At 47.3% G+C, this 12305-nt stretch overlaps 1 protein-coding gene across 7 annotated transcripts in view; it reads left to right on the top strand.

Moving 5' to 3' along the window:
- TNS3 (tensin 3) overlaps window positions 1-12305 on the top strand; it is a 784915-nt gene that overhangs the window by 758638 nt on the left and 13972 nt on the right. For all 7 annotated transcript variants that reach the window (XM_085607385.1, XM_085607384.1, XM_085607387.1 and 4 more), the window contains one exon: window positions 934-1011. In XM_085607385.1, coding sequence (XP_085463511.1) covers window positions 934-1011 — 78 coding nt within the window. The remainder of the gene's footprint in view (window positions 1-933; window positions 1012-12305) is intronic.

The raw sequence follows: 12305 nt of genomic DNA, 5'->3' as shown, positions 1-12305 counted from the left end.
TATTGAGTACTTGCCTTTGAAAGATGGCTTTCTCACCGGCCTTCTCTATTCATGTATGGGATCCATTTTTGCGGACAGGCGAAATGGATCCCACACAAGAGGGTGGATTCATCTAGTTCGAAAATGGAGGTATAATCATGATGCCAAGATGTGCTGTATAGAGGGTATTGAGATCTCACCACAGCACTATGATTATTTACCTTTTATTCATCCACACGCCCTGTGAGACCTCAGCACTCATAGTGTGGAAGAGTTGTAGAGCCATTGTTGTTTTTGTTTGTATATATGTGCATTTTAAGTATGCTGCAATGTTTACAGCAAGAAAATCAGAAAGGATTTTAAAAAAAACTTGTAGCTACTGGAGTATTTCGTTTATTAAGCTTTGATTTCCTTCCTGTGGGTTCTTTTCTGCTTTGTTTGATCCTCTGCATGTTTTATCACTGTGGCTGAACAGTCATTTTGCTGTGTTTAGAAAGCAACAGAAAATCTGGATGTCTATTGCAGGCTGGGATTGAGAGCAGACTGAATAATTACCTGAACATCCATGCTTTTGCTTATTGTTTCTAAGTGTCTCAACTTAAGGAGGCAAAACAAGGGGTATATGCTTACCCACGCATTTTGAAAAGTTGCTATGTTTTGTAATGAGCCTCAGTGACAATCAACTTAGTACAACTAAGCACAATGTAATAATGAAAATTAATCATGTATTAGCTGAGCGAGTAATTTTAAATTTAGCCAATCAATTTCCTCTTTAGAACAGGCGTGCATAAAACCTGTTTATTAAAATGACTCAAGTACACTGAAGCGGATGTTAAGCCTTAAGTACATTTTTGTGTGCATAATGTATTCAATCAAAGATATGCCAGCAGTGTCTTTGTGTGTCATTTTGGTATGCCTTATTAATAATTTTTCTTTATTAATATTTTATGGTAGATCCATTGGAGGAGATGACAGAGTCATCCATGCAGAATGCTGCAAACTCAGCTGCTGAACTATTGAAACAAGGGGCAGGTCAGTGCATCTGTCTCTTTCTAGATAATATACGACTGTCTTTAAAAATAAGATATTTGTAAAAATAAATTTTCTAATTATTGCTACAATGAATAGTTGTACTTCTATATTCATTTCATCCATGTTTACCTTGTGAGAATGCAAGTGTGTAGATGGAAAGAGACAATATATTGTTTTTGTTTTAATGTGTCCAAAAATGCAGAAGCCTCTGCAGTATTCCCTTCAAATCTCACCTTTCATAACTATTTTGTGCTCTAATTTAATGTAGGGCTGGTATTAAAGATTTCAAGTCCTCCCGTTTTCACATCTACATGTTTGACCTCCTAGGGCTCTGCATTATATGTATGACAACTGCACCCGACTTCAAAACAGGATTGTCTAGAAGAGGGATATCTAAGACAGCAATTGCTGAATATAACTACGTTCACAAAAGTAACCGGGCTTGCATGCTTCGAACATCCCAACATTTACAAGCATCAAGTTAATAAAGAATATATTCTCTTTGTCTTCAAGCTGTTCTTCCTATTGTGAGAGTAGCTCACGTTTCTGGCGTGTTCACACACGTGCTCCTTTGGAAGCAGGATGTGCATACTGTACTAAAGTTTCTAGTTTTCAGTGCTGTTGAATAGCTACATTACTGCAGATCCAAAGCACACATATGACCTGGTTCTTGCTTGCCCATTTTGACTCCCAGTGCAGGGTAACTTGAAAGGTGGTATTGTGAAGAATTTGCAGTACAACTTGTTGAAGCTGGGCGTTTAAATGGTTTGGTGCAAAGAGGAACTGAAATTGACATTTTGTTTTCATACAGAATAAATAACTCCAGTCTCCTTGTAGGGAAATAAACTCTAAATGTGCTCATTAGTAAGTGCATTTGAAGTAGTTCAAGCTGGCAGGTGAACTGTCAGATCTCCTTGTTAATTACTGTTCAGCTATTCAGGAATATGCTAAACTATCTAAAAAGTGTACACAAGCCAAGCATTCTGTTCTCAATATCTCACTTTGGGGGAGAACAGAGATTCATACCCTGTTTTCCCTATTCATATTTTCCTGCAACTCCCAAACTTCAAATAAGCTTGTTCATACCATGACTTAAACTGGACCTGCCTTGCTTCCTAGAAGATACCTACAGTGTGAAACGTCAGCATATGTATTTTCACATTCGAAGTTTAGAAAACTGCTGAAGTTCTTATGCTATTCGATAGGATGAAAGCATTTCTAGAACAAAACCCTTCTGTTAGCAGCATCAGTAGCCTCCTTACCTTTTTTTATTTTTAGAAACCCTCCACTCTTAGAGTCGTCACCGTACCAGCTGCTGTCACAAACTGCGGATGATCAGGGCGCTCTCACACACTAAATTTTACATTTTACCCTCAGTAGGGGAAGCACTTGGTACCCATGGTGCAGTAGCCTTTTACATTTTGTCGTTTCACAAGCAAGACTTAATGTAATTTTAAGGTGATACTTTTTAGGTCTCGCCTGGCGTAGGCTGCGGGCATGCTTAATCTCGCTGGCGAGATTTAATGATATGAAGTATTTTCTAAGGGGTATTAAGCCCCGCCCCTCTTTTCCATTGGCTGGCGTCACCATTTATGCTAAACGGTGGCCAGCCATTGGAAAAGAGCTCCTTCTGACGTATTCGCTCGGCTATGTCGGACGTCCCATTTGGACAGCCTCGTCTGCCTTGCGTTCGTCGTGAAAGTTTTCTTCTATTTATGGGGCCATGTGTTTCAAACAGATGGCCCCATAAAGACAAGAACGCTTTCAAGTGCTTGTTTTTAGGGTGGGGTGGTCTGCTGGCTGCCTGGTAGTGAGCAGGGCTCATGCGTATGATTTGGAAAAAGTGCGCGTGGCTCTGAGGGAAGGTCAAGGCAGGCATTCAGAGGCCAGGCCAGAGAGGGAGAGCGGGACAGCCGGGAAAGAGAGCGGCACCCGTAATTTAATGTCCCCTGTCTGCCGCCCGCAGGTGAGTACATCAAATGCGAAGGAATGTGGGCCATATAATGGCTGCAGTATTGCGTCAGATATCGGGGTGCGAGGACTGTTGTGCAACCACTCACTCACCCCTGAGCTCGTGGCGTTGGGTCCATGTTACCGCCTGCCCGGGCTCTCCTTGCTCATGAGGACAGGTTGTTTGTTCAGTGTCACGCCGTTCGTTTACTTCCGCTAGTGACTGTCGTGTACAAACCGGAAGAGCAGCATGGACTTTTGTCCGGCACTTCGCGGTGAGGTTTGTAATTCGCGGCCGATTCTAGCAGAGTGAATGGAGACTCACGCGGCAACACAGATTGTCAGTAGAGGAGCCGGGAATAGGGTTCCGGAATCCGTTAATCTGGAGACCTTTTCAGCTCCCAGTTACACATCTCTCAACATTATATTTGCCACAGGGGGCAATTTCAGCACAGCACGACTCCTGTCCCAGGCTTTCCCTATCCGGTGCATTAGTTCACATGAAGCACAGACTACAACACCCAGAGGCCCTTTGGTGTGTTACATGGAAGCCTTGGTCGTGACGTCAAGGTGTGATCTGTCCGCTCTGCAGAGCTTAAGCTGATATCATGGTTTACATTTAAAGATGGAAGAGTCTGTGGTGTGAGACAAGGGACTGGTACGTTAGCAGCATGGTGGTCTAATGCACCCACTGCGTAAGCCTCGTTTCTCCTGAATGTCGAGGCTGGAATCTACTGCGGGGCAACTCAGTCTGCACTACACATCTATGTCGCAAAATAAAAACCTTAATATATGCAGCTTCTGAAGTACCTGCACAGAATCAAATAGATGTGTCCTTAGAGTGCAGATGGTGACAGGCACTGTTACAATACCGAACACGTATCAGCAGAGAGGCCAATGATGGAATGGGCATAAATTGTGCAGTGGCAGTTCTGCCACAACACGGTTAAGGGGATATTGTAGGCAGTGCGAGGGAGCAGATGTGCACACCATGGCGAGAAATGGGGGGGTTCAACCTTGGCTTGCTCAACTGTACTTGTGGCCTCGGGTGTCATGAAAGCAGTGACAAGAACAGGCAGTAGTTTCTATTTCTTGTCATCCGCTTGACCTCACAGCAGCCAATAGGTGCAAAGGGTGGCACAAGGGGACAACCCTGTGTAGTCACTAGGAGTCAAAGGGCGAGTGTTGCCACTCCAGCACCCCCTGGCATTTTGGCGGGGTAGAGGGCCTTGTTTTTCCAGATTCTCACACAGTTTCCCTAGAGCAGTGAGTCCCAAATAACATAAAAATTAAACTTTCGAGGGGACTGCTCGGGAATTAGTTTGATCGTACCATCTGCTTCCCGGGTGTGCCTATCTGCTCCACGCCTCAGTGGGGGCAGATCTCGTTTGAGCTGCCACAGGTCTCACCTTTCAATAGCAGTGATCGTCTGACTCTTTCCACGTTGCTTCCCAATGAGTAAAAATAATGCACGGGACATTTTCCTACCCCCCCCCCCCCCCCCCACGTCACTTCTTCTACTCCTTCATTGACGGAAACCATCTCGATGGTGTCCATTACCTCTCCTATTCTGTCGACGAGGATTACTATCCTGTCAAAAAAGCCCATCATCGACTAAGTCGTCGTCGACTAAGTCCGCGTCGAAGCCTTCATCGTTGAAGAGAGAAGTGTCCACAAAGATCTCGTCATCGAAGGTCCTGTCGACGATGATTCCGCCAGCGAAGAGCCTGCCGACGAAGATCCCATCGACGAAGACCCCGTCAAGCCCGTTGGCGAAGATCCCGTCGATGACGAGTCCGTCGACGAAGACCCCGTCGACGACGACGATAGCCCCGTCGACGATGGCCTCGTCGACGATGGACACTAAAAGCCTGTTGACATCAAAAGTATCCACTGAGAGCCCGTCGACGACGATATCAGGAGATTTGCCTGTTCCGTCTACGACATCTACAATGGCGCCCTCTCATTCCACTCCTATTTCCACCAGGAGTTTTCAACTAAAGACTTTTCAGAGGCACGACTGTAGCGATATATCACCGCTTACTCCCTCACATCTCCTGGAAACATATGTGCAGGGTGAGGATGATGACTATGAGGATGACAAGGACGAAGGGCCCTTTGGAATTGCTCGCCATCCTTCTGAACTGCACATCAAATGTCAAGAGGACGATGATGATAAGGAAGAGGACAATTATCAAGAACATTACTATCAAGAGGACATTATCGTCCCGCATCATAAACCTTACTATAAACAACCTCGTCAGAGCGAGATGTCACATCTGCCTTCAACTCTGATTCAAGACCTGCAAGCCATGCTTGCAGATTGTAGACAGCGTTTTCCAACGCAGCCAGTCATTCCGCAGGTTCCGGTAACTGCGCCGCTTCCGGACCCTTTGCCTGTGCCTGAGGATCCAGTCCCAACACCTCAACTTCCTGATCCTCCACAGGATCCGCGTCAAGCTCAATATTCAGCCTCTGAGGAAGAGGTCGAGGAGGGTGAACAACCAGATCCAGCAGATCCTTGGGATTCATATATAATCCCTATGCCTTTGCCACCCACCCCTCTACCATCTGATTCGCCCTCAGAGGATATAGGGGGGTTTCATAATCTTATGCAGCGGTCCGCGACCAGGTTCCACTTACCAGTTACCATTGAACAGTCTGACTGTTTTCGCCATGATTTTAAGGAGGAGTCAAGGAAGGTCACCAGAGCTATCCCAATCATCGACTATATTTGGAAGAAAGGAGTCAAAATTATGAAAAATCCTGCATCGGTGCCAGCGGTGCTCCCGCGGATAGACAAAAAATACCGTGCTCCGGCCAATAGTCCTTCCTGTCTCATTGGCCATCCTCGGCCAAATTCGGTAATCTCGCAGGCAGCCCAACAAAAATCTAAGAATCCGGCAGCACCTATTACTACACCGCCGGATAGGGAGGGGCGATGCCTGGATTTAATTGGCAAAAAATTTTCCACAATGGCAGCTGCATCCATCAGAGCAGCCAACTCGCTAGCGATGATAGGGCGTTATGACCGCCAGACGTGGTCAGAAATGGCAAGCTTTATTGAGCTCATTCCAGAAGACAACAGACAAGACGCTCGGAAGGTTTTGTTGGAGGGTGAGCGTGCAGCGTCCAAGACTATCGACTGCGCTTTGGATATTGTCAATACTAATTTCCGTCAGCTGGCTGGTGCAGCCATACTCAGACGCCAAGGTTGGCTTAGGGCCACCACCTTCAGGCCAGAGGTCCAAACAAAGATATTGGATATGGCCTATGATGGCGAATCATTGTTTGGAAAGCATATAGATGACGCACTCCAGGCAATAAAGACTGATACCGATACCGCAAGATCCTTGGGCTCTTTGCAGTATAAGCGCGGTACCTTCAGAGGAGAAAGAGGCCGTGGGTTTTCATCCAGAGGAGGGTATCAAACCCAACAGAATAGGTACCAGCCTCAGTATAGACAATCGTATCAGTTCTCGTACAGACAAACCAACACGTCTGAATCAAGGACGAGACACCACAAGGAAGCAATGATTTCTGCAGGGTGCCTTCCACTCCTTTTCCCCTCCCTGTGGGTGCGAAAATTTCAACTTTTGTGAACAAGTGGCAGGAGATTACGTCGGACCAATGGGTTCTGGACCTGGTACACAACGGTCATACCTTAGAGTTTGTCACCAAGCCACCCAACACACCACCCAAGGGACCCCCTCCCCTTCACTTACTATTCAAAGAAGCTTTAACGATGCTCCTCAAGAATGCAATCGAGAAGGTTCTCACACTTCAAAAAGGGACGGGTTTCTATTCCCGCTTTTTTCTCATCAAGAAGAAATCAGGGGAGTGGCGTCCGATCTTAGACCTTCGCAACCTGAACAAATTCCTCAAGAAGCAGGGATTTCGCATGGTCACACTCGCAGAAATTCTAGGTTGTCTCAACGAGGGAGATTTTCTAGCTTCTTTGGATATGGAAGACGCTTACTTTCACATCCCAATACATCCGAAGCATCGCAAGTATCTTCGCTTCACCGTGGCTGGCGCCCATTATCATTTCAAAGTGCTCCCGTTTGGTCTAAAATCTGCCCCAAGGATCTTTACGAAGTGCCTAGCTCCTGTGGAGGCAGCGTTACGATCCCAGGGAATCCAAGTCTTCCCGTATTTGGACGATTGGTTACTAAAAAGCCCTTCGGAAAGCTCAGTCAAGACAGCTGTGCAACATCTCTTCATCTGTTCCACTCTCTGGGGCTTACTGTGAACAGGAGCAAATCTCAGTTACACCCAAGGCAGGTCCTGCCTTTTCTGGGAGCTCTGATAGATACCGTCCGCTGCAAGGCATTCTTATCTCACGAACGGCAGGTTCGTCTTCTAAAGTTGGCAATCCTGATTTCCAAAAGAAAGTCCGTTTCTGTCCGGATGTTCGCGTCGCTCCTAGGGATGTGCTCGTCTGCAATACACCTCGTCGCTTTGGCACGACTTCGGATGCGACCCCTGCAGGAGGAGTTACACTTTCAGTGGCAGCAGGCTGTGGGTTCCTTCGACGACATCCTCAGAGTGACTCCAGGCATAAAGAGCGCTCTACGTTGGTGGTCCCACGCACCCAACTCAGCAGAAGGGCTCACTTTCATTCAGAAGGTTCCGGACTTTGTCCTCACTACGGATGCTTCTATGGAAGGATGGGGAGGTCATCTCCAAGATTTACAGATACAGGGGAAATGGTCTCCAGAGTACAAGAACAAGCACATCAACAACCTGGAATTGCGAGCAATTTTCCTGTCTCTGCAAGCTTTCCTTCCAAGGATAGCAGGTTCTTCGGTTCTGGTTCGGACCGACAATACCACCAGCATGTTTTACGTGAACAAGCAAGGAGGGACAAGATCAGCAACTCTATCCACAGAGGCTCAGGAGTTGTGGGAAAGGGTCACACTCCACAACATAACCCTCAGAGCAGAACATGTCAGAGGTCTCTGCAATACATTAGCAGACACGCTCAGCAGATCCCAATCGGATTGCCACGAATGGGAGTTAGAGCAGGCTCAAGTGCTCGGAGTATTCAGAGCTTGGGGCACGCCAACACTGGATTTGTTTGCAACAAAAGAAAACAAAAAATGCCGCTTTTATGCCAGCAGATACCCTCAACAGGGGTCAAGGGGGAATACCCTATCCATGCGATGGTCAGGGATTTGTGCTTACGCTTTTCCCCCGATACCTCTAATACCGAGAGTCATACGCAAGGTGAAGTTGGAGGGCTGTCGTCTCATCTTGATTGCACCCAGATGGCCACGCCAGTATTGGTTTCAGGAGCTTCTATTATTATCCCAGGACCAGCCGATCCGTCTTCTTCCGACGCCCACAATGCTGTCAAGGAACAGAGGTCAGGTACTCCACCCGGACCCTCAGTCCCTACATTTACACGCATGGCTCCTGACTTCTTAGAATTCAAGGATCTGGATATCCCTCAAGACTGTAGGGATATATTAGCGAAATCACGAGCTCACAGCACGATAAAAACTTACCGTCTAAAGTGGAAACGTTTTTGCTGTTGGTGTGAAACAAACCAGGTTCACCCGGTGGAAGCTCCTGCAGAACAGATCCTCCCTTATTTGTTACATTTGGCAAGATCTGGGCTTTATTTCCCTTCAGTCAAGGTCCATTTAGCCGCACTTTCCAGATTCAGAAAGGGGGCTCATGGCCCTTCTCTGTGTTAATCCTCTCTAATTAAGCAGTTTATGAAAGGACTTTTCCGGGAGTTTCCTCCGGTCAGGCTTCCTCCACCGGAGTGGGAACTCAACACAGTCTTAATGCAATTAATGAAACATTCATTCGAGCCTATCCACAAGGCTGATCTCAAATTCCTCACCTGGAAGGTTGCCTTACTTCTTGGCCTGACGTCAGCTAGACGAGTGAGTGAAATTCAAGCTTTCACTGTGAAGGAACCTTTTCTACGCTTCACTCAAGACTACGTGCACCTCCGAACTAATCCGACATTCATTCCTAAGGTGCCGTCACAGTTTCATCTTAATGAACCGGTGAAGTTAAAAACTTTCTTTCCTAATCCATCTACTCCAGTGCAGCGAGCCTTACATTCTCTCGATATCAAGAGATGTCTCAAATTCTATCTTCAGAAAACAAAAAACCTTAGAAAGTCTGATCAATTGTTTGTTGCTTATGGCCAAGCTACCCTGGGGAATGCAGTGACAAAATCCACTATTGCCAGATGGATAGCATCAACAATCCAGTTCTGCCATGACAAGGCTCACAGGCCGTTGTTACGAAAACCCAGGGTCCATTCCACGAGAACAGTAGCAGCGTCTACAGCGTTGTTTGCTGGTGTGACTCTGGAGAATATTTGCCGCGCTGCGACATGGAAGAGTGTTCACACTTTTACGAGACATTACAGCCTCCAATCTACGCATCAAGGCGATGCAGCGGTCGGACAATCTGTCCTGCAACATCTTTTTCTTTGAGATAATTTCAGGTACCTTCTCTCCACTTTTCACATGTTATATGTTGATATCTGTTAGCATGTGTGAGAAAGTGGCTCCGTATATACTGTTCCCTAATAGGTACAGGGTGTACAGAGTCCACAGTCCCCCAGGGGCTGATAGAGGTTAAAGTTAGGTATGACCTTACTCTCTAAAGTGGTAGCTTGGTCGAGCAGTAAGGCAGTACCAGAGGACAGTGTAAAGCATTTGTTGTACACACTCAGTCAGCAAATGGTCTCACACACTCAATAACTCTAGGCCAATGGTTTATATATATAAAATATATGCTTGTTTTATTTTTAGAACCACAAAGGGAATACAAATATACTTTCTCAGAATGAGAGGTTGAGTATAAATATTTTTGCAATAAGCAATGGATTTTTGTAAATAGTCACAGTTGGTTGCAATAAACAATCCTATTTCCTAAACATGACAATGCATTGAGCTCAATGGTAAATTCAGGTTATTTGTAATAAATTACTTTTCAGATTACTTTTGGAATTCCAGGTCTGGCTCCTAGATCCAGCCCTGGGACAATATTCAGAATCAAGTGGTGAAAGTCGACTTAATTACTGTACTGATTTTTAAATAATATTTAGCTATTTCAAAAGTTGACACTTAGAAAATATTTCAAAGAAAACATTCAATGGATCTCTATGACAAGAAATTCAAGTTGCAGGTAGAGTACTTTATCGTTACTTTTGTAATCCAGGTCTGGGTACCTAGACTCAGCACTGGGGTCTTTATCAGAAACAGGTAAGTAATTACGTTTGCAGAAATTGTACGATTTTAAAAGAATATTTCAAGATTGCAGAAATCAACACTTAGAATAAATTTCACAGAAAAGCAGTCAATGGTTTCCTATGGAAGAAAAATGAGTTAAAGGTAAGTATAGTTGTGGGTACTTTTCAGAGTCAGTGCTGGGCACCAAGATCCAGCACTGGGAGCTCACCTAAGAGCAGGTGAGTAAATTCGTTTTTGGTACTCGGCTGATTTTTGGTGAATATTTTGAGTTTTGAAAAGTTCACACTTAGAAGAATTTCCAAGAAAAAGCCAGCCAATGTTACCCTATGAGGAAAATGAAGTTCGCGGTTTAAGGGTAAGTTCTCGACTGGCAGAGTTGAAGTTCTGGGCATAGACTCGGGGGTCTCCCAGGGTCAGGTAGGTACAGTCAGTTCACCCTCAGCGGTTTCAGGACGGCCGGGTGCAGAGAGAGTTAGGCCCAATGTTAGCCTATGAAGAATAGGGGGGCCTGGTTTGGTGGCTGCTGACTAGCAGGCCACGCGGCTGTGGGAGCTGGGCTCCTGGTCACTCACTCAGGGCAAGTGGGGAAGTAGGCTAGTGTAGAGATTGCACTGCCAGGGCCACTCGGGCGGCGGGGTGCAGGGTGCTTTTGAGCCGTCGGGCGCTCAATGGAAATCAATGGGAATGTTCCGGTTAGGAAAAAGGCTGCAAGCTCGGGGACGAGGATGCTTCAGGTACCACCAACACTTCGAGAGGTAAGTTGGGTAGTTGTAGGTTAGGTGGGTACCCCGGGATTGGGCACAGGGGGCCGTAGGGCGCCGCGTGCAGGGGTGCCTTTTGGTGTCGGGAAATCTTACCCTCTGATGATCGCGGTTGGGGTGGGGCACCTTGGTCCGAGGCTGCAGGCTTCTTCCGGAATGTTGAGGGGGGTCCTTGGGTGCCGGACTCGCGGTCACAGTCGCCGTGGGGTCGTCCTCAGGGTCTTTGTCCACTCCGGCACTGGCCAGGCTTGGCTGGTGCAGAGTGTGCTGGGTTCGCGGTTCCGGGCTGCTGCCAGGGGTTAGAAATAGGTTTCTGAGTAGAGCCTCTACTCATGGGAGTCCCAGGGGCTTAGAGCCAAAAGGTAGCCAGGTCCTCCGGGGTTTGGTGAGGTTGCTGGCCACGAGAGATGCCGCGCTGGTGCAGGTCCTGGAGTCGACAGGCCGGTAGGGCTGGGGCCAAAGCAGTTGGTGTCTTCTTCCCTTTTTAGCAGCTGCAGGGCAGGTCTTTGTTCTTCTTGCTCTTCTTGTAGTTTTTCGAATCTGGAATCTGGGGATGGAAGGTTCAGGGTGCCCCTAAATACTAGATTTAGGGGCGTTACAGGTAGGTGAAGGTCAGAGACCAATGGGTCCTTGTCCTGGGGTGGGTACACCCCCTATCCTGCCCCTCTCCTGTGGAAGGGGGGCAGTAGCCTAATCCTGATAGGGTAGGGCCTCCCATCTTCAAGATGACGAGAGCCCGGAGATGTGCTTCACCTCGCCTCCCCCACCTGAGGGGTGGGGTGGGCAGGCTGGCACATCCCCTGTCCTTGTATGGGGTTTCCGACCAAGCTTCCCGCCAGAGTGGGGGGTTGCAGTGGCCTGGGGAAACTCCTAGAGGTGGCAGGCCTTTGAAGCTTCCCTTTGCTCATCCTGGGGGAGGAGATTTATCACCTCACCCAGGATGTGCATTGTTGCAGGCCCGGGAGAGCAGAGGCTCTCCCACCCAGGGGTCCAGCAACGTGTCTGCTGTGTGGCAGCCTGGGCAGCCTCAGAGCAGACGTGGATTGTAGGTTAGTTGTAAGGGGGCATCTCTAAGATGCCCTCTGGGGTGCTTGGTACATTAAATCTCACACTGGCATCAGTGTGGGTTTAATGTGCTGAGAAGTTTGATACCAAACTTCCCAGTCTTTAGTGTTGCCATTATGGTGCTGTGGAGCTCGTGTTTGACGAGCTCTCAGCACCATATACTCTTAAATGGCAGCACTGCACTTACAGTGCCCGGGAATGGACCTGGGTACTGTAGGGGCACAGGGCTCCTGCTCCTGTGCCCACACCATGGGCATAAGGCACCCAGTCAGAGGGGTGACTGACATATGCCTTG

Source organism: Triturus cristatus, chromosome 5_2, assembly GCF_964204655.1.
Source record: "Triturus cristatus chromosome 5_2, aTriCri1.1, whole genome shotgun sequence".
Lineage (NCBI taxonomy): Eukaryota > Metazoa > Chordata > Amphibia > Caudata > Salamandridae > Triturus > Triturus cristatus.
The sequence above is the reverse complement of the archived record's forward strand: the minus strand, read 5'-3'. Positions and strand labels throughout refer to the sequence as shown.